Here is a 23,638-nt window from a genome sequence, read left to right on the forward strand (position 1 = left end):
TGAGAATTTGGCTATTTTTGGTTTTCTTTTGGAGCCTCATTCTCAGAGTTCTAAAAGCCAAAAATGGCATTCTGAAATCTCAGTTTTGTGAAGCTGTCAGCCAGTGGTATAAGATGTAATGGTCAATTTAAATTATAGTACATTCAAATGCAGCTTTCTATGAATGACTTTATGATAAAATGAATGCCAGTTTTAGCCAGACACTTCCCTTAGGTACAGCTATCCATCATGTTCCCTGAGTGTACCAGGAGATCAGCTTATTTTATAGTTGACACCCTTGAAAAAGGACAAAAAAGGGAAAAAGCAGCATGGGGAAGAGGGTTGTAGCAGATGTGGTCAATGTGTTCCAGTACCCAAAAGGCTTCTTTCTTCTGTTCCTCACACCATGAGAAGATTCTATCAGTTTTTCCTAATAATTAGCTATGACTGAGATGTGGATTTGGATGTGACCTTTTTAAAAAAAGTGTTGAGTTTCTCATACTTTATTTTATTCTATTTTATTTAAAATATAGCTTACATTTAAAAAATTTAATTATTGATTTTGCACTACTAGTCAGGCTCAGCTGATCTGTGGTAAGTAACAAACCTCAAAATCCCAAGGGTTTAACTAAACAAATATTTCTTCTTTTTTTCTCATGTCACAGTTGGGAGATTGGATTTTTTTATTTAATGGCTTTTCCTATAGGGACTTGGTGACACGATGCTGATTTCACAGTATATTCCAGAAAAATATTTTTCTACTCCACTCCCATTAAGGGATGGCGTAATCAATTTCTTTCTGAATAAAACAAAACAGCCTGAGTACTCTTATTTATACATGTAGATCAGATATTCTTCCTGTGTTTTACCCCCAGGAAGAGTGTATTTTTGTTTGAGTATCCATTAATTGTTAAGTAATAATTGCAACAGGGGCTAAGAGCCTGGAACAATTAACAGGACCTTCTGGAACATCTGTAATCTAATAGGGAATATGTGTTCTGAGAAACCTATTAAGATTTGCAATAACTGGCTTTATCTTCATCCTAACTCTAGAACAGTGCCTGACACAAATCAGTGACAATAAATATTTGTTGAATGAATGAACTCGAAATATTTTTGCCTTTGCCTTCACTGTAAAGCTATTCTTTTTCATTATTTCATCTGTTTAAAAATATGCTCTGTCTCTTCTTGTCCCAGCCCGTATTTGCAGTGAATGCTTTAGAAAAAAGATGTGTACATGATCTATTGTAATGGAACATTAAAAATAGGAGTTACAGAATATTTTCCAAACTCAGAAATTTACTCCTTTTTTCCTGAACTGACATAATAGTTTCATAATGTAAGTAGAGACTTGGTGAAAACATCAGATATATAAACTGCAAAGATTTTGAAAAGAGAAATAGATAAAGAGACTGAAGACAGTCACTAAATTAAAATAAATTCCCTTCAATAGCATTTTAAAAATATCATGTGAATGAATCTCTGTAGTCTTTTCAGTTTCTTTAAGTATCACAGCCTTATAGATAGTGCAGCATAGGGGCAATAAAGATAAGGTGTAAATTGTGAACAAAAAAGAATATAAGTTTATTTTTGTGTGGTTTAAATAGAATATTGCTGATCAACTTTTCATTTGGATGGCCTTATCAAGTGGTTGTTTTTCCAGAGGAAAGAGCAGGGCTTGCAAAACAGGGTAAATCAGGCAATCTACATTCACATCCTGATGATCTGCGAATCACTTATTCATTTGCAAGAGTAAAGCAGACTCATGAAATCAATAACGTTACTATTCATTTATGCTGTATACTTTTTTCCCTCTTTGGAAGAGTCCAGAAAGCAGAGTTTTAACATTTTATTAAGCTAAAAAAATGAGAGGATATCTTTAGCAAATGTCTTCAATTTTCTTTACCCGTGCTTCTATTTTCTTATGTGAGAAATAGCTCAAAGCTAATCCTCTCCAATGGTGTGAGGTCTATGGGTCACCATGTTAATGTCAGTGATGGGGGCTTTCTGCATGCTATTCTGGAAAACAGGCCTGCTCTAAGTTAGTCAGAGATGAGCTTAATTGTTGTATTTGTGAATTAAGGACTGATGCTTATGTATTTTAGAAAATTAAAAAAAAAAAAGGAAAATAAAATGTTAGCTCATTGCTTTAGAGGTCACAACAGCGGAATTGGGTTCATATAAACTATTTCCACATAAAAATAATTGTGTTTCCATGAAGAATTTCAGATCAGGGCATCAATATCCATCCTGTGGATCCTTAGGGGCTCCAAACACTTATGTGCACTACTGTATTGCCTCTTGCCCTTTTTGTGTGTCTGAGGCTGAAGAACATGAACACTGAGGAGATTCTTCTGCTTCAATATTAACTATGGAAGTATTACCAGCCGTGAAACCATATGAGTCTGCAGCAGTCCCAGTTCGTGCCTCCTCAGAAGAAATAATTCTTCTAAGGGGCATAAAGCAGAAGGAGAAGCCGAGGCAAGTTTTAGAGCAGTAGTGGAAGTTTATTAAAAAACTTTAGAATGGCCGGACACGGTGGCTCATGCCTGTAATCCCAGCACTTTGGGAGGCCGAGGCGGGTGGATCACCTGAGGTTGGGAGTTCGAGACCAGCCTGACCAACATGGAGAAACCCCGTCTCTACTAAAAATACAAAATTAGCTGGGTGTGGTGGCACATGCCTGTAATCCCAGCTGCTAGGGAGGCTGAGGCAGGAGAATCGCTTGAACTTGGGAGGCGGAGGTTGCATGAGCCAAGATCGCGCCATTGCATTCCAGCCTGGGCAACAAGAGTGAAACCCCATTTCAAAAAACAAACAAACAAAAAAAAAGCTTTAGAGCAGGAATGAAAGGAAGTAAAGTACATTTGGAAGAGGGTCAGTTGGGTGACTTGAGAGATCAAGTGCACTGTTTGACCTTTTGACTTGGGTTTTATACATTGGTGTGTTTTGGGGGTTTCATGTCCCTTCTACCCTGATTCTTCCCTTGAGGTGGACTGTCCACATGTGCAGTGGCCTGCTAGCACTTGGGAGGGGAGCATGTACAGTGTGTTTACTGAAGATGTATGCATGCTCACTTGAGGCATTCTTCCCTTAGCCGTCTCACATTCCCAGAGGAAGGTCATATACTGGTTTAACTGCTATTTTTCCTCTTAGTACACATGCTTGAGACCACTTGCCCAACTCCAGAGGTCTTATTGGGAAACCGCTGATCACCAGTGCCAGGTTTTTTCTATCTATTGGGAGACTGCCTTTCCCTGGAGTTGGCTGCAGCTAATTATTATTTTAGAGAGACAGTTAACAACCACCTGACCATCCCGTGATGGTTGCCTGACATTCTTGGTGGGTGGGCTTGTGGGGAGCCCTCTCCTGTCTTGCTCATGTTTGACTAGCTACCTAATGTAACACAAGTGTGCTCTGGAGAAAGTCTATTGCTGTGTACCTTTCACTGCACCTAAAATATGTTTGTTCTTGTGTGATGAATGAATTGCTACTATGTGAGGACCTTGAATATTTTCACTTTAATGAAGAAGAGCTACTATCAGATTGTTCCCAGAAATAAAAATTCACTTTTCTTGATCTGTAACCCCTTTTCCTGACATAAAGCCGTAAACTTTAGAGTTTCAGTATGGAACAGAAACTAAGCACGATAATGATTCTGAGCTTTCAGCACATGCCTGAGCTCGTGAAGGAATGAAAACAATAATCAATTTCAGGTCTGCTCCTGGTTTGCCTAAAGATGTGTGAAAAACTTGGGTCTCTGTCACAGCCAAAATCAGTCAAAATTCATTTTAACTCTAAATAGCTCTTTCATGTTTTTTCTGTAAATATCTGTAGGTTTGTGAAAAGAACGAATATTTTTCTTAAGGCCTGAAATTTTTATTGGGGGAAATAAAGAGAACTGGATGTTTGAAAAATTTTGTTGTATTTTCTATTTTTTTTTTAAATGGAGCTTTGTAGTTTATTTTGGTTATAGTTAACATTACAAAATAGTCTTGTATATGTGGAACAACTCACTGACGACTCAAAATGTACAAAATCAGAAGAAAAGAGTGTAATTGTCTTCAAGACGCCTATTATTCTGAGGCTGGTTGGTATGCAAAAAGCCTGCAATCTCACCACCTATAAATTTCTCTAATATATGTATTTTTAATTGACCTCAATACACTTTATTTCAGAACAGGAAATACTAAACATTTAAGAAAGATTTATAAGAAATGATTTTACTTCAGAAAAATATTTGTTCCATCTTAAGAGGATCAAACTTCAGAAATATTTTTAAAAGTCTTCCTTTGAAATGTCTCAATTCTTAGTGATTAAAAATAGCTGAAAGGGCTTAGAGCATTGGAGAGACTGGAGTTCGCTATTAGATCCAGGTTTGAATTCTGGTTTTGCCCTATTCTAAGTATGTGTGATTTTACTAATTAATAATGGTGTTGGACTGCTTTTCTTAGGTTTATTTGTCTAATGTGTTTCCACTTCTGAGAAATATTTTCCATACCTTTACTTGTCTTTTCTTACTGGTTTGTAAGAGTTCTGTATAGAATCTTAATACTAATCATCTGTCAATTGTGTGTACTACCACCTGTAAACATGCCAGTTTGTATCTTATCTAATATTTGTTAACATTGTAAAATTGTTCAAAACTGTTTTTCATTTCAGTGGTTTCTGTTTTTATTTTTCTGGGAGATGTTTTTTTTCCTTATTTTAAATAATAGACTTAAGTAGTCACTATCTGGTTTGAATAAATCGAGCCAGAAATATCCTGACAGTGCACCAAACAAGACCTGTGTGTATAATGTGAGTTCTTTCTTTTTAATTTTAGAATCAACCTTGTCCTATGTTAGGCAGCTGGAGGCAAGAGTAAGACAGCTGGAGGAAGAAAATCGCATGCTGCCCCAGGTGGGTGACTTCCAGAAGCTCATAGCTAGTCAGTGCCATTTAAGTTGTAGCATTTTATTTGAAATTTAAAAGCTCAATGATGTTTTCTCTTTTAAATCATAGAAATCATTTTGTAAATAGCCATTCATCAATGTAGAGTGTGATTACGTTCCATGATGGCCATCATCTTATCCAGATTTCTAAGTGTTACACTAAAGAATGCAGATGTCTGAAATGAGAATGTGAAGTAATTTTGAAAGGAAGAACAAAGGAGAAAGATAAAATAATGAGAAGTAGAAAATAAAGACATGTTGATAGTGTTACTCATATACATCATGCATGTAGTTGGTGGATACAGGGAAGGTACTCTTACTTAAATAGAAAATTTGCTAATTTCTGAACTAGGCAAAAGAGTAGGTAGTTGGAAGGTTTCACATTGTACTTAAATTAGTACTTTCTAAAATTCTTTGTGGTATAATTGAACTCTTTCAGTGCAACAAAGTCATGAGAGTAAATGACAGTTTGTCTTTGGGATTTCATTTCTTTCCCCTTACTAAAGTGGCACTTTTTCCAGGATGTTTAATGTCTTCCCATATGTTTCACTTATAAAATTCTTTCCATGGGCTGTTGACTTGATGAGAATGATGCTCGTCTTTTGAGGAGGTGGTTTTCAGAAAATGTTTTGTTGAGGAGTTGAACAAATCTACTGATTCTAGGTTGGTTTCCTTTCCAAGCATGTGGACAATAATATATATTAATGTTTTATAACAAGAAGTTTTCTAAGAAATTAGTCACTAGGGTTCTTTCTACATTCTAGTGATTATTTCTGTTTCATAAATGACTAAGGGAAAATTAAACCTCAAACAACTAGTAAGCAGTAGTTTAAATAAAATGTCAAAGATTAACCAATCTTCAGGTTGGTATTTCAGGAGAAGAAATTTGAACATTAATGCAAAGACCCTTTAGAAAGACATTTTAGGTCTTTTAAATCTTGTTTTGTTTTTGAACTACTTTTGCTCATTAGTGATGATTTGGGCTATCAGGTACTGCACATAAGAAACCTTTTTTCTTTCTTCCATTGGCTAACAGTCTGCCCAGAAATCATGAGAGTAAGTGAAATAAACCTACAGTAGTTGTCCCCCCTTTTCAAGGGGAATACATTCCAAGACCCCAAGTGGATGCCTGAAACCATGGATAGTACCACAACCTACAGTACTATGTTTTCTCCTGTACATAAATATATATGATAAAGTTTAAACGAATTAGACACAGTAAGAGATTAACAACACTAATAACAAAGTTATTATTAGTAAAGTACTATTAAATAAAATAAGGGTTACTTGAATGCAAGCACTGAGTTGCTGTGACCATTGGTCTGATCATCGAGATGGCCATTAAGTGACTAACAGGCAGGAAGTGTAGATGGTGTAGATTCATCCCAGGTGGGATGGAGCAGGACAGCATGAGATTTCATCACACTACTCCAAACGGCCCACAATTTAAAACTTGCTTATTTCTGGAATTTTCCATTTAATATTTTTGGGCCCTGGTTGACTACGAGTGACAGAAACTGAGGCTAAGGGTGGAATTCTGTACTTCTCTCTCTTCTCAAACTGTACATGTGTTAAAATTCATGATGACAGAAGAGATTGTTTGTGTCATGAAATAAAATACTACTGGTGGGTTTGTTTTCTCTTTGCTCTTCATTATTTTCCTTTAAAAATTTTTTTGTGTTCCTTTTTGCCTTTTATGTTAAATTCACAGTGTGACTGTGCTGAGGCCTTTGACTGAAAACATCTAATTTCTTACTTATTACAAAGAAACCTACAAAATGTAGTTAGTTTATTAAACATGGTTGTGCCATCTCTCAGGCAACTGGCAATGTAAAAGAAATAGAAAAAAAAAATCCAAATGATTTTTGTTTCTTAGTTTCCCTCTGAAAAGTAATTGAGGCTGACATCAAAAAGCAAAAAGCATGTACGCCGTCTGATCAAAAAAAAAAAAAGAGGCACAACAAATGTGAAAATGATGACAATGTTGATTTTTAAAAATCTGTAAAAGTGTTAGAAGTCTTGAAGGAAAATCAGAAGAGTCCTTAACTATACTTGATATGTGTATGTATATTTGAATACATAGTACCTGTATAGTTAAGACTAAACAAGATTAAAGAACTACTCAATTTAAAGTGTTCAGTTATATACTTTTAAATACATTACTATTTTGCTGCCAAAGAAGGTTTTTGGTTCTTTTTGTTTTGTTTCATTTTTTTTTTCTCTCTACGAAGTGGCTAAGAAAGATCATGTTTTATTGATTCTAAGATGTTATTGATGTGGGATGCACCATCATGATATGTAGCATTACAAAAGAAAAATGATATCAGTTATACCATGCCAGATTCTTGCTGATTCCAGTGATGTTACAAATGGGAAAACAATGTTTTAGTTTTAGTTAAACAGCTGTTTACTTGTCAAAGTAATGTAATGCAGAGAGAACCCATTGTTTGAAATATGCTATTGGACATATGCAAAGAATGCAGTAGATCTGTCAATTCAAAAACAGCACTTCTGTTAAATTTCTATATCCAGAGAGTGGTGCCTTCAGTTACTACTAAGATATAATAGAGGTACCAGTTGCAACTACTATAAATACAAACTAACATGAATACAGACAGTAGGTAAGACCGTAGGATGGAACACAATAGATGGATCTCAGAACAGTGAGCATCATGTAAAGAGAATTCTCATGAGAGACTGAGACTTCAGCTGAATTACGCAAAGGCATTTACCTGTACAACTTACTCTTAGATGTTATTGATACTATTACAAATAATGTATCATGAGATTTCCCTGCAGAAACTATTTCTAACTATGATATTAGCTGATTTGCAAGGTTAATTCAGTGAGAAAAGCTGACATCCTAGCCCAAGTTAATCTCAATATTTGAATACTTGATTTTCAATTATAACAGCTTGTTTGCTATGTCTTGATCAGAACGTATTCCTTTTCACTCCCAAGTTTATCAAAGCATGTCCATTTGTCTTTGAATAAACAGAAGTAAGAATGTAGTTGGCAGTTGGAATCCCAAGTATGTAAAATACCTTTGCGTCTGTAGCCAGGATTTTTGCTTTTAGTTTAGAGTTTAGACTAATTACATAAAGCATTGTCCTGGAGGAAGAAATCTTCCTCAATACTCCTTTTATTCTTTATATAAAATTGTGTATAATGAACGGAAAGTCACAACTTTGCCCTAGCAATATAAATATTTAAAAATGAACATGATGAGTATAATAAATGCTTGTGGATTTCTCTCTGGTTAGATGCAAAGACCTCAGTTTTTTCCTTTGTAAATGAAGGGGTTCTTCTCAGCTCTTACATTTTGTGGCCTCAGGTGTAAATAAAGGCTTGGGCCCATGTTTTATACATATGCAAAATTTTCAAGTCTCAGAATGAAGGGCTCGTTATTGAAGAACAGATAAAGGTAGTGAAGATTAAGTTAGTTTTATCCAGTGGTGAAGAGGAGCCCACAGGAAGTGCTGATGGAGCCTCTGTACAGCCACCATGGCAGGTCATCCCCAGTGAAGGCAGAGCTCCTTGATCTGCCATGGTGTGTACTGTGTCCTGCAAGAATCACTGAGCAGTATTTTAAATCCAGTTTGTGAACACAACATTTCGAAGCTATGCTAAGGTAAGAACCAGTCTTATAATTTTTAGAAAAGGCTGCATTATGTGCTAGGTATGATTATTGAGAAGAAAGTGCCTCTTCAAAGTTAATACAAATGGTAGTTAAAGGTCACCTGAACATTAGGATATTCTTCCGAGCACATGAACAAATGGGAACATTTTTTAAAGATCGCAATTAAATCTTTTCAAAGAATTGCATATAATCTCTTACAGTACACATAATACACATAATGCTAAACTGCTCACATTGGCTGTCAGTTCCACTGCGTGCATATGTGATGTGATGTGAACTTCAAAGAAAAATCGTGCTTAAATAAATTTATTTAAATAAATGTAGCTGCTGTCTATGAGATTTCATTAACTTTTGAATCCAGTGAGATGGAGTCACTCTGAATAACGTAAGTAGGTGTTTGTAAATAATGACATAGTAGGGTGTAAAGTAGTTTTAAGGAGTTTTGTATCAAAATAAAAAGGAACACACCTATCTTCTCTACATACTTACAAATAAATACAGGTTTTTTCTATACAAAGAATCATCGATTTCCAAAGCTGTATAGAACTTTGTGTGTGTCACATACATAGGACAACCCCCTTTTTCGGTCAAGGTATATTGGGTTCACAGAGGTTAGGAGCGTCCTCCTGTCAGGCAGCTAATGAAGGCCAGGCATAAGATGTAGGCCTATTCAGTGTTCTTTCTAGCATGTGCACAGTGGCTCCCTTAATCCGTTAATACCGTTAATGTGATTCAGTGTAATTAAGCTACTAAGCCTATTTTTATCTTATTGACAAATTCATTTTTTCCAACATTTATCTTAAAAACTAACATTGGATCTGCTTAGCTATCTGAGATTTGTTAGACGTGTATTGTATTCCTGCTTTAAAATGAATGTTCAGTTTTTCTTAACGCCATGGTATACAACATAAATGAAACAAGAAGTGTGTTTTACAGGGTCTTCTCCCTGACACATTGCCAAAGTACTTGAGAATCATAAAGATTGATTACGTACACACAAATACCCACCCGCCCCCGCATGGCAAATGTATGCCTAACAGAATGTAGTAAGAGAGGGCCTTTTGGTTCAGAGTGAACCAAAAGAGTGGGTAGGAGGAACTGAGAGTTACAGTCATGGTTTTAAAACTGAAATTTTAAAATTGAAATTTGATTTTTAGCCCAAATTCAAAAACCTTGCTTAGCTCTTTCTACTCAGTTCATTATCCTTTTCTTGATGGTCACAAAGATGTGTTAATCCAGACGTAGTCGATATGTTTATATGCTGCATCTACAATGAGGCCCGTTCAACTAGAAAATATCTTTAAATGGATGATATAGAATACCTGCCTGATGATTTTATTATAAATAAATAGTGCTACCCTTTAAGACATCAGTTACTATTCAGATGTAATGCTGAGGTAAAATTATTATTGTTAAACTTTTCTCACCTATTTTATGCTGACTTGGGATTTTGCATCATAAGGAGACTTGACTAGAGACATGAACAAGCAGTTTGCTGTAGCTCCTAAGTCAATTAAGGACATTTGTTAAAAGTCCTACTGGGAAATTTGTTCTTTTTGATCAAATGCTCTGGCGCCAACGTCTGCTTGGAAAGCAGTATATGTTCCTTCTGCCCAGAGACCCTCTCCCAAGAACAAACCATCCACCTCTTGAAGCCAACGTTTGGAAGCCAGTTTCTGAATCTGTAAAGGCACCCAGAACTGCCTGCTATCATATACCTAAACATGGACTGTGGATCTGCAAACCTGTTCGAAAGGCATGGTAACTCAGATCACCCCTGAGTGAGCCCCTTCCAGCAAGTGTTTCTATTTCTGTAGTGCTAGCACACACAGAAGAGTCTAATTTTAGGAATGGAAATGAAAAGTCTCCTTCTCAAGTAATTTGGTTACAATGTGGCCTTGCAATACAGTCTTTCAGTGCCTTGGCAAGGGGCAAGGTGGTTGCCAGATCAGTCTCTGAACAAAGGAAAAGAACTTGTCATTGTTGCCAGAAGTGCTGAGAAGGGTACCTAGGAGCTAAACAAATCAAGCTCTCACTTCCATGGCAACACAGCGCAGGTCCAGCATCTCATCTCTGAAGTCCTCCCTCACCTCACCTTGGTGTTTATGCAGAATTACTAGCATGGGGGCAGAGAAGAGAGGCTTCTCTCAGACACATTATTCCCCTCGTGTGTTTCCTTGTTTGCTGTGGAGATAGATATGTATTTTTTTCCTCTTTATCCTTTTCACATTTTCTGACTTTGCTTTGCCTTTTGTTTGTTTTAGTCTCATAGGGCCATAGATGTATGACTCTTTTAGGGCTGGAATTGCTCTGAAAAATAAAAATCTATAACTGTTTTACAAAAACTGTCACAGAATAAGGCTTTCCAGGATCCTTAAAGCAAGTGATGGTATTCCTTAACTGTTATTTGCATAGAAATTACCATTCTGGCACTCCTGAGGAGAAATTTGGGCAGAATTATACTTTTTTTCTCATGAAGAGTGACCCTAATTATGTTGCACAACCTGTGTAGAATCTGGATGCTACTGATAGGAAAAATCAGTTAAGTCCATTGAGGATTGGTTGCTGCTGGAGTCATACTTGGGAAAAAATGGACTCTGCCAAATGAATAGTCTTATGGAATAACGTTTTCTCTAAATTGACACAATTTATATAATTAAAGGAAAAAGGTTTTTATATGTAGTTCAGTAGAGCTTTCAGGGGACATATGGGAGCAGCACAAGTGGTGTGGGTGTGTTGGGATAAAAGAGATAATTAGATATGAAAAGTAAATTTATGGAGAAAAAAATCATGCTAGAAAACCTAAATAAATGGAGACTGGATTAAGGGAAAACTTAAAATTTATCAGAGGAAACGTCAGAGAGAGTATAATTCACAGGAAAAATGTCTAAGGCAACATGGAGGCTCTCAAAGTGAGGGGGTTCATAATATTCTTCAGAGATTTCCTCATATTTGAGGGTTCTTGTTTGAGAACCTCTGATACATGATGATAAATCTTCATTCTAATGGGAGAATATAGGTGAAAGGGAAATGAAAACAAAATACGGCCATGCTGCTGATTAAACTTATTAGAATTATTTAAAGGGTACTAAACTATTTGGGACTGTGTTATCAATAATTCATATTTAATAGTGTGGTCTTTTTATATCTACACTGGTATATTAATAATTCTATCACTAAGGTACATTCAAAATATATTTTTTGATTTGTAATAGCCATAAAGATGTAGCATTATTGTTACCTGTCCTTGGCAGAATTTTTCACAAAACATTATGGGATCCTATCAGTCTTAGGTTTGGCTATATAGTAATATCAACTAGAAATGCAGATACTTATGAGAAGCAATACTAAGGAATATTTGGGGAAAAAAATATTGAAAGGGAATTATAAGAGAAGCTAATGTTGCCATGAACTTATAGAAATGCTTTTCTGTTCTTCTTTTTCTTAAAAAAAAAAAAACCAAAAATAAAAAGTAAAGTTAAAGATGAAACAGTCTTCTCTTCTCTTCCCTTTTTTTCTTTTCTTTTTTTTTTTTTTTTTTTTTTTTTTTTTTTGAGACAGAGTCTGTCTCTGTCACCCAGGCTGGAGTGCAGTGGTGCTAACTTGGCTCACTGCAGCCTCCACCTCCTGGGTTTTAAGTGATTCTCCTGCCTCAGCCTCCCAGGTGCAGTGGCTCACACCTGTAATCCCAGCACTTTGGGAGGCCGAGGTGGGTGGATCACCTGAGGTTAGGAGTTCAAGACTAGGCTGGCCAACATGGTGAAACCCTGTCTCTACTAAAAATACAAAAATTAGCTGGATGTGGTGGCGGGCGCCTGTAATCCAGTCTTCCGTTTTCTAATAAAGTAAGGTAACAGGCTCATAGAAAGTGGAAAACATTGTATAGTGTTAGATTCTGGAATGTAGTAAGTTCCACTGAAATGTAGATATCCAAAAAGCAGTAAATTATGACATCTTGGCCTCTAGGAAGCTTTTAAAGATGCTGTGATTCCCAGTAGAGCGGTCTTACTTTGATCTCCATTTCCTGCTGGAGGTCACTACAGCTCTGACTCATGGAAAGGAAGCATCTGAACTAAGCTGCCCTCCTCCTCTGTGGTTCAGAGACCTTTCCTACAATGAGATTTAGGCACTTTTCATGTAAAAGTTTTCTACTTTTCATTTTTTGTTTTCTTTCCTGTAGCCTAAGCAAAGTGAACATGCTTACAAATATAACACATTAATAATTAAAGTTGGTGCCTTCTATATCCTTTACATATAAAGCAGACAAATATAAACGTAATATAGGCAATATCTATGTTGCCTAAATATAAACATAATATAGATCACAAATGTCATATAAATAAAGATCTATATTCTTTGACAATATAAGACGGTTTAAGTGAATAAAATTTGTAAGTGATTTGAGACTTTCTTTTTCTTTTTTTGAGACAGGTACTCGCTCTACAGGCTGGAGTGCAGTGGTGCAATCTTGGCTCACTGCAGTCTCCGCCTTCGTGATTCAAGTGATACTCCTACCTCAGCCTCCTGAGTAGCTGGGATTATAGGCATGCGCCACCACGCCCAGCTAATTTTTGTATTTTTAGTAGAGATGGGGTCCAACCATGTTGGCCAGGCTGGTCTCAAACTCCTGGCCTGGAGTGATCTGCCTGCCTCGGCCTTGCGAAGTGCTGGGATTACAGGTGTGAGCCGCTGCGCCTAGCAAGACTTTCTTAAATTACATTTGAAAAGCTGTCATTATATGAAAAATAAGCAAAACATCACTGAGCCGTATTTAGGAAGCTGAGACATAGTCAGCAGTGACTTTGGACTCTGCCAGTAATTCAAAGAGGCACTGTGAATTGCTAGAAACAACACTGAAAAGGGGTTACAAGAACTAGTTCTTTGCCTGGCTCTGTCTTTAATCAGCTGTTAGACCGGGAGGACACCCCTAACCTCTCTAAGTCTTATGTATCTTGTTTATAAAAGAAAATTGTCGCAGGTGATATGGAAAGACCTACTCAGCTTTGCAAATTTACGAGTCTTTATCCAGAGAAAGTGTGTTTCTGTATAATGAATATACAAAATAGGTGTATTCTTTTTATTTTGATACTCGGATTCCTTAAAACCGCAACTTTACACTATATTGGATCTTTCATTTACAGATGCCTACTTACATCATGGGGGTTACTCTACCTCACTGGATTCTAAAGTTAATAAAATTTCATTAGCTAGCTATTAAATCTATTTAAATAACATACAGTCATGGGCATGTATATTTAAGGCTCAGACCATATCAGATACACAGATAGTGTGCTCATTCGCTAGTCTAATCAGTGTTGACTTTATGTGTATTTGGAGAGATAATATGCAGTCCCCTTAATGTTTCTTTCTATTCTTTGTATAAAATCATGTATAATGAACGTAAGAGTTCTAGTTTTCCCTAACAATATACCTATTTAAAAATAAAATGAATGTGAGAAAGGCTTGTGGATTTCTGTCTGGTTAGATCCAAAGAGCTAACTTTCCTTCATTTGTAAGTATGGTTCCTTTCAGCCCTGAACATTCTGAGACCAGGTGTAAATAAAGGCTTGGGCTCATGCCTTAGACATTTGCCAACTACCAAGTCTCAGAATAAAGGCTCTTTATTCAAGAACAGATAGAGAGAAGCAGTGAAGATTGAATTGGTTATATCTAGTTGGTAAAGAGGAACCCACTGGAAGTGCTGATGGAATGCTGATACGGCCGCCATGGCAGGTCATCACCCAGTGAATGCACAGCTCTTTGTACTGCCGTGTTCTCTGTGATACCCAATGAAGATCGCTAAGCTGTCCTTTAAATCCAATGCAACCTTTTAAAGAGAGCCCAAGACTAGGAACAGTCGTATTATTTGGGGGAGATGCAGTGTTATTTATTAGGCATTATTTGAGAAGAAAATGCCTTGTGAAGGCTGGTATATACAGCCCAGCCACAATTGTAAACATAGCGTTACTGAGTAGACTGTGTTTCCTCAGGCCATACTGGCCCAGGTAAAGATCACTTGAACCTAGGATATTCTCACCTGAGTTCATGAACTAATGTGAAAATTTTAAAGATATCACACTTAAACATATTTTAAAGGGACCACATATTATCTCATATTGCATATAATAAAAGAAGACATGACATTTCTCATATTGCATACAATAAAAGGAGGCATGACATTTCACAGAGGGAATTTAAAAAATTATGACGAAAGAGAATGCTAACATATGAAATGCTAAAAAAATAACTTTTATCTAAGTGTAATTTACACCCGACAGTAGGTATTCTTTATTTTTAAGTGTAGCATACTTTTCAAGAATTCAGTTCTGAGACTGGCCAAAATAAATTGTTATGACAAAGAGATGACAAAGACTTGAGGTATCACACATTAGTTTTTTCAGTGTAGCTATGCTGGGGAGAATAATGAAAGAGAAGCTGCATATAAATCAAAGTCATCTGTGCTTGTGATACACATAAAGAATAATATACAGAGGAAGAAAATGTTATTTTTCAAAGGATACCTGATTTACTGGATTCATTCTGTAGACTAAAGCATCTGAAATAGCCACCAAGAAGTGGATGAGGCCTTTCTTTAGATTTTCTGGTTGACATAATGAAAGAATTATAGGAGGCACACAGTGACACAGTAATGAGTGTAGCTTTTACCATTTAGAAGAAGCTCTTATACATGATCTTTTAGCTTGAGGGCCTCTGAGCCTGTCTAACCTGGTAGCATGTTAACACATGACACTAATTAAAGCATGTTGGAGAAGCAGGATGAAGAAAGAACATATTAAATAAATTATAGGCTTTAGTTTAATTGTTTCTCTACTTAAGGGCCTTCAATGGCTTGGTAAGTAATTCTTACTAGAAGATGATTTAGAGTTTATTTTAGAATTAAAAATTCTACAAAGTATTCTAACATCAATAATCAATGGAGTCTTTTGAAAAACAGCCCAGCCACAATTGGAAACATAGCGTTACTGAGTAGATTGTGTTTCCTCAGGCCACACCAGCCCAAATTGGGGTCACAGAGATGATAACAGTGTTCTCCATGGGCCCAGCCCCTTTGAGTCTGCTTTTGGGATCTGTTCCCCAATCAGGTATATAAGTCTTCACCTACTGTCTTAAGTCTAGTCCTGTGGGTTTCCACACTTCCCCCTTCCTGAGCCTGGCTGTTGACTGGCTACTGACTGGCTACCACAGTCTGGCCATTCCCCACAGCTCTTAGGATTGGAGCTCCCAAGTTTTCCAATATTCTCTGGGCTGAGAAAATTCCCCCACCCTTAGCTGGATTCTACCCTATTCCAGGCTCCCAGCCTTACCCAGGGTCTAGTGTTAAGCCCAGGAAATGGAGGTGGGAAGGAATACTTACTATTGGTCAAGACACAGTCTATTCAGAATTTTTTTCCCCTTTGAAAGCACTCTTTTCTCCTTAATTCACATGTGTCTACCTAGTCTATTTCTTACCTTTGGGAGAACTCTTTGTCCTCGAACTTCATAGTATCTCACAAAAATTTACTCACCTCAGGTATTTGTGATTTCAGAAATGCTTAACTGAGACCCAAAATAATGAAACCCTCTTTCAGAATTTTTTTTTCTCTTTACGATTTTTGTAACTTATATAATATAGGTTAGTGGTATAGAAGCAACCTTTGAATTATTATTATTAAAAAAGAGAAAAATAAAATAAGACAGCTCACATCTTCACTTAAAGCCCTTGGATTACATTTTTTGTTACTTTTATTAATTTAACTGTTGTTCTTAGCAATTATATTAGGAAAAAGACTGAATTGAGAAATGTACAGATTACAGAAGAAGTGTCAATCTGACTCAAATGCAGCATAGCAAGTAAAGGAATTGGGTATTGTCTTTTCATGACCTAAAATGCCTCTCGCTTGCTACAGAACAACTTGCAAGGCAGGAGTTCTAATGTTTGACAGATAACAAATAACCAATAAACCCAGGACCAGATGGGAGCCATTCTGGACTTATATAAAAGCTGGCTCTAAGAAGGGAGGCTTTTTAATAGCCAAGCTCTATCAATTGTTTGTGACACCCACGGCAGGGGTGTCTTAATGTCAAAGGGGGGTAATTCTTTTAATTTAAGCATTTTCATATGTGATGAAATTTAGTATCTGTAACTACAGAAATGTCATAAGAGGAAAAGATAAAATGCACACTCAGAGATAAATCTAACCAGTACATTTATTTGGTCACACCTAAATTGTGTGGGAATGATTGGTCGTTATGCTTTTGGGTGCCTAGCAAGTATTGAATGCCAAAAGTTAACAGAAGCTACCGTTAAAATTTGGATGAAATATTTCTGACAAAAATTTTTAAACAAAAGGGCCTTTATCAACTTTGTAGTTTGCAATTTTTTGTTTGGAACAAGTCCCATTCACTTTCTACTCATGTTTCTACCACTCTCCCATTTTAATACATGATTCTTTAATAAGTGAAACTCGCATGCTTTTGTTAGTAAGTTCTCTAAATGGTCAGATAGTTGGTGATGGCAGCCTAGGTTCTTTGCCAATGGAAAAGGGCTTTGGATTTGGGAGGCCGAACCAGGTGGATCACCTGAGATCAGGGGTTCATGACCAGCCTAGCCAACACGGTGAAACCCCATCTGTACTAAAAATACAAAAATTAGCCAGGCATGGTGGCAGACACCTGTAATCCCAGCTAATTGGGAGGCTGAGGCAGGAGAATTGCTTGAAACTGGTATGCGGAGGTTGCAGTGAGCTGAGTGTGTGCCACTGCATTCCAGCCTGGGCGACAGAACAAGACTCCATCTCAAGGGAAAAATAAGAAAAGGACTTTGGAGAGGTCATTTTAAGATTGAGCCCTAGGCCGGGCACAGTGGCTCACCCCTGTAATCCCAGCACTTTGGGAGGCCGAGGCAGGTGGATCACGAGGTCAGGAGATCAAGACCATCCTGGCTAACATGGTGAAACCCCATCTCTACTGAAAACAAAACAAAACAAAACAAAACAAAAAAATAGGCCAGGCGTGGTGACGGGCACCTGTAGTCCCAGCTATTCAGGAGGCTGAGGCAGGAGAATGGCGTGAACCTGGGAAGCGGAGCTTGCAATGAGCCAAGATTGTACGACTGCACTCAAACCTGGGCGACAGAGCGAGAATCCATCTCAGACAAAAGAAAAAAGATTGAGCCCTAAATAGCCACTTGTGAAGAAGGTGTCTCATGCAGTCTTCTGGGCATTGATTCATTGATTTTATTGGAGAGGATTCTCTTGGTTGGGAAACCAGTCATACTGAGCTGTTGTCACTTGAAGAAGAGATCAAGATAGGCATGAGAGCAAGTAGGGACAGCTGCCCTCAAATGTTCACTTAAATACCCACCATGGTCAGGATCTCAATATTGACAAAATTCATCAGAATCAGTCATGAGAGTGTGATAAGACATCTTTCAATTCTAGATAGAAGTATTTTGGGGTAGTTTCTCATGGCTACAGGTGATGCCATAATTTATTGGTAATAATTGGTCTTTAAAGCATTTGAAAATATTCAGTGGTTTTATCACACTGATTTTAAATACTTTTATTGCCTTATTAAACTATGTTTTTATTTTAGATATATCTTTTATGTTAATTTTTTTTGAAGGCATGAGTCCTACTGGGTTTTCAGTGTGTGTTCAGTATCTTAAATCTTTAGGGCCCAAGGAGAGACATTGTAGGTCCTGGAAGGGATAGTGTCCATTTCTGGCTTTTTTCTTTTTTTTTTTTTTCTGCTATGCTCTTTTCTCTTAAATGATGAGGTTGCAGCCTGAAATGGACCTTTTTTTCTGTGAGAAACAGAGCTTATGCCAGAGCAGGATGGATATTTACAAGCGTCTATAACCCTTACAGTTGGATCTGACTCAGGTTACAGACAGGGCACAGTACAATATGGAGACCAGTATGTCATCAGTTGTAACCTGGTGCTTTGTTTCTGTTTCAAGCACTAACCACATCCTGAGTATCAGCTGGGGTTCTGGATACTGGCCCAGCGTTGAGTCCATCTTGATGATGATTCCCATTCTGACCCCCCATGGTTATTCTATTTTGCAGGTGAGAGAATGTCACCTATTAATGGGCAGAGGCAAGGTTTGTGTCCAGATTTTCTGTTACCTCTGGTCTAGTATTTCCGTTTTGCTCAGACTTGTCATGTGACACTTGTGCGTCTCTTGAAGCAAGATAGCTGTGAAGATAACACTACCACCACCATCTCCACCACCATCAGCCAAAACAAACCTCTGCTGTAGTATTGGCATCTGAATACTACAGATCCCAGGAAACCTGGGCCAAGAAACCTGGTTTAGTTTTTAGTCCATCTGTTTTGATATTTACCATGAGAGTTCATTTCTCTACTAATGTTTTATCCAGTTGGGAAGGTCTTATCCTTTTAGAACTCTTAAGAAATTTCTAGCTTCCAATAAACAGTTACTCAGCAAAGGACATTTGTCTGTTTATCACTTATTTTCCGGTTCATTTAAGTACCTTGCCTCCTTCTCCAGAAATGTCCCAGACTATTCCAATCTGTAGTGACTTCTTTATTATCTATAGCAGAGTTGGCAAACTTTTTTGGCAAAGAGCTAGGTAGTAAATATTTTCAAATTTATGGGCCATATGGTCTGCTTCAGTTACTCACATCCTGCCATTGTGGTGTGAGAAGAGCAGGAAACAGCCACAGAGAACATGTAAATGAACAGGTGTGGCTGTATTAGGACAAAACTTTATATACAAAATAGACAGTGGCCTAGATTTAACTCTGGCAGTAGTTTGCTGATCCCTGCTTGATACTAAAATAATTTATTCATCCATGTCTCTGGGTTATCTCTTATATGACTGTCTTTTTTTCTTTCTTTCTTTTTTTGAGATGGAGTTTCACTCTTGTTACCCAGGCTGGAGTGCAATGGCGCAATCTTGGCTTACTGCAACCTCCATCTCCCAGATTCAAGCGATTCTTCTGCCTCAGTCTCCCAAGTAGCTGGGATTACAGGCATCTGCCACCATGCCCGACTAATTTTTTGTATTTTTTTGTTTTTTTTTTTTTTAAAATAGAGTTGGGGTTTCATTGTGTTGGCCAGGCTGGTCTTGAACTCCTGACCTCAGGCGATCCACCTGCCTCGGCCTCCCAAAGTGCTGGGATTACAGGTCTGAGTATGTTTTCTTTTGTACATAAAGACTTTATACAAATGCTCTTCCTAGTATTTGCTACTTATTTTTGCATTAGTTCAAATTCTTTGTCCTGTCATCCCAAAACCTGCTCTGAGTTACCAGTACTGGGATTTGAAGTGTGCTGTGATTTAACTAGCGTTGGTTGAGCAAGAGGCAAGGTATTTTTTTCTAATTAATCTCTTAGCTTTAGGCTGAGAACTTTTTGGAGGCCAGGATGCTTGCATTTGACTTGAAAAGGGAAGATCCTCCCATATAGAAGGGACAATTTTTGTGATATCATCGAATAGGAAATTTGTACTTTTCTGAAACATATGTCTATGGTGATTGTAGGTACCCTTTAGTGAGTGATTGATTATATTACTTTTGTGTCCTGGCGATCTCTTCCCTGTCTTAGAGAGATTGGTAAGAAACTAACATGGCACAGGCTTATCTTTGAAATAGATACCATACAGGCAGCAGCTTGGAAAGAACATGAATTTCTATATACACCTTCACAGACAAGAGAAATGCTAAATCTATGTTTTTCAATGGATGAAGAAAACCATTTCTGGCTAAGGAGGAGTCAGAGGTCAATCTCCCTTTTCTCTTAAGTGAAGGTACTTCATGAAAAAAGGAGAAACTTGCAGAAAAAAGTAGGAAGTAAGTGAATTCTGCATTTTTCAGTTTCTTCATATTAATATTCTCCTTTCACATGATCTTTGTCATATATGTGGGTTTTAGTCATTATATATGTGTTCTTGTAAAGGAAAGGTGAAGGTGTTTTGGTTGGCTGTTTCTGCAGCATCTGTTCATTGGGAATCTGCAAGGTGCTTTCGAAAGGACAGAGGAGAACAAAGGCTAGTTCACATCCTCAGCATGTTTTCTGTGGGTCAGGACAAGACTGAGAGGAAAGTGAGAAGAATCCTCACTTACTTGTCCTTTTCCCCAGGACCGATTGACATCAGAAGAGCCAAATGGTGGAAGAGAGCTTAAAAAGATTAGCCAGTTTGATGTTCATATTGTATGCTGTAAATACATGTAATTACTATTGGTCAATTAAATAGAAAATAAACTTTTTTAAAAAAAGATTAACCAAATACATTCACAATGCTTGGTCAGTGACTGATGTCAACCTAGCAATTTTCAAGCCTCTCTGTAGCACTTAATGTTTTCAGAATGCTTTGCAATCAAGCTTATTAGTCTCCCTTCACAGCTACCATGTGAAGCTAATTGATAGGCCTCTCCATTTTAGCGTTGAGGACAAGTGACTTGCTGAGGGTCAGGCAGTGGTTTATGGAGCTCATTAGTCTCTGGGTTATTTCTCTCTTGAGTTAGCAAAAATGCTTTTCATTTTTTTTTTTTTTTTAAAGACATCTCTAACCAGCCTTGGGGAACTTACTACTGGTTAACCAGATTGTTTTTCAGGATAATACTATCGCAAAAATTCTAGTTTTTAAGTTTCTTTTAAAATTTTGCCTTTCCTAACACTTTACAGTGTCACTCTTCAGAACTTTTCTGTTAACTTTTCAGAAAGTTTTGACTGTATGTGTTAAGGGTTACCTTTACCTGGGTAATGCCCTCAAAATTTTGGCCATTTTCTTCCTATCACCCAGAGACTTTAGAAAAAAATAGACTGTGTTAAGCAAGAAGCCTTAGTTTGTGACAATAGTTGTGGTCAAAGTTTGAATGGAGAGATGAGATGAAACCATTTTTTATTCCAGTTACTTCTGCTCTCTATTATCCCCAGAATCTCTTATAGGCTAAACAGAAGCAGTGACCTCACTATTTGGAATGAGAAAGGTTAACATTTATTGTTGGTTTGGTACAGGAATATTTATTCAGTGGTAGATAATTAGTGGGCTTCCACTGCTTTTCTTAGCACAAGCAAAACATCCCTTAAAAATAGGGAGTAGAATTTCTGTAGGTCATGGAAGGCTGATGGCTTGCATTGGCCATTCGTTTAATCTTTCACCCCTTGAGTCTTTTTTGAGCGTCTCTTATGTACAGATACTGTTTGAGAATACAGTCTTGAATAAGAGAGTTAAGGCCTCTGTCTCATGCAGCTTATATTTTAGTAGCTGGATTATTATCTTTAAAACCATAAACATATAATACATTACCCAAAAGAGGTAATCACTGTGAAGAAAATAAAAGCAGGGCATAGAATAAGAGAGTGACTAGAGTAGGAGGATATTTAGGAAAGGCCTTTCATCTGAGGAGACTTGAGTAAAGGAAGTATGGCATGGAAAATAATATTTCTGGAAGTGGGAACAGCAGGGATAGAAGCCTTAATTAGGAATCAGCTAGACACAGGTTCAGAAACAGGAACAAGGCCAATGTGACTGGAACAGAGTGGGTAAAATGGAGAATAAAAGGAGATGAAGTTGGAGAAACAGGAAGACCCTGTGTGCCCTGTTGACCAAGCTCAAGCATGTGGATTTGGATGTGAGTTGATGGAAGGCTAAATTGGAGGATCTGGGCAGGGATGTGATATCATCAATTCACATTTTTGAAGGATCACTCTCCATGTTGGGTAAAGACCAGACTAAAGAAGGTAGAGACAGGGAGAGGGGACATTGGTACACTCATTAGGGAGCTAGCTTAGTAGTCTAAGAGAGCTGACAGTGGCTTGAACTCAGTGATAGGGCAGAGATGGTGAGGAAGGGTTAGATTCACAGCATGTTTTTAAGTAGAGCTAAGAGTGCTTAATGACAGATGGGATGTGGACTGTAAAGGAAAGGGATTGCATGTGGCTTCACAGATTGGGTACTGACAGCCCCAGAAGGAACAATTCACAGAGACTATGCAGTGAATGGCAACCCAGGGATGGTACGAGTGTCAACCCTGGGAAGAATTGAGGATGACTCCTTGGATTTTGATCTCAACAATCATGATTGGTGGTGCTGTTTACTGAGATAGGCAAGACTGGGGAGAACAGGTTAGGAGGTGCAGGGGAATCAAGTTCTATTTTGGACATAGTCAATTTGAGGTGTTGTACATCAACAAGGAGATGTCACATGGAGTTGGACGTGAGCTATCAGAGCTGGAGATAAAAAATTGGGAAGAACAAAATATATATATATATAAACTATGGGACTGAATTCCCATTCTTGTCAATGAATGTTGAGGAAAAAAAGAGGTTTGTGGGCTGTATCCTGGACACCCCAAGATATAAAGAGAGGAGCCAAATGTGGACTGCAAAGAGAGACCCAATTAGCTTTTTTTTTTTCTTTTTTTTTCTTTTTAAGATGAAGTCTCACTCTGCCACCCAGGCTGGAGTGCAGTGGTGTGATCTCAGCTCACTGCAACCTCCGCAACCCTGGTTCAAGTGATTCTCCTTCCTCAGCCTCCCAAGTAGCTGGGATTACAGGCCTGTGCCACCACACCCGGCTAATTTGTGTATTTTTTTTTAGTGGAGACTAGGTTTTGCCATGTTGTGCAGGCTGGTCTCGAACTCTTGACTTCAGGTGATCTGTCCCCGGGGCCTCCCAAAGTGCTTACTTTGGGATTACAGGTGTGAGCCACCGCTCCCAGTCCTATTTAGCTTTTTTAGTCTACCAGGGGTACAGATGATTTAGGAACTTACTTCAATGGACTGACTCTGCAAAGATGTTTTATATTTTGTTTTAACTCTGTGTGCCCTAGACTTATCCTTTTGAATATGATTCAGTTAAATGAGTGTATATATAGTTTGAATAAAAAAATCTTGTTTTCCATCATAATTTTTTTTTTGTAAGAAGGTAAGGCACAGATAAACATATATTTCAAATCTCTTTATTTTCTTCCTTCCTAGTAAGAACTGGTTTGTGACGATAAGAGCTCATGCTTCCATGATGCTAGTAAGAACTGGTTTGTGACGATGAGAGCTCATGCTTCCGTGATGCTAGTAAGAACTGGTTTGTGACGATGAGAGCTCATGCTTCCGT

General features: G+C 37.6%; 1 protein-coding gene across 1 annotated transcript in view; it reads left to right on the plus strand.

The window, feature by feature from the left end:
* CCDC85A (coiled-coil domain containing 85A) overlaps positions 1-23,638 on the plus strand; it is a 55,660-nt gene that overhangs the window by 8,456 nt on the left and 23,566 nt on the right. The window contains exon 2 of the mRNA XM_011941833.1: positions 4,805-4,881. Within this exon, the coding sequence (XP_011797223.1) occupies positions 4,805-4,881 (77 nt within the window). The remainder of the gene's footprint in view (positions 1-4,804; positions 4,882-23,638) is intronic.

This window comes from Colobus angolensis, unplaced genomic scaffold (genome assembly GCF_000951035.1).
Source record: "Colobus angolensis palliatus isolate OR3802 unplaced genomic scaffold, Cang.pa_1.0 Scaffold201, whole genome shotgun sequence".
In the NCBI taxonomy this organism is placed as follows: domain Eukaryota; kingdom Metazoa; phylum Chordata; class Mammalia; order Primates; family Cercopithecidae; genus Colobus; species Colobus angolensis.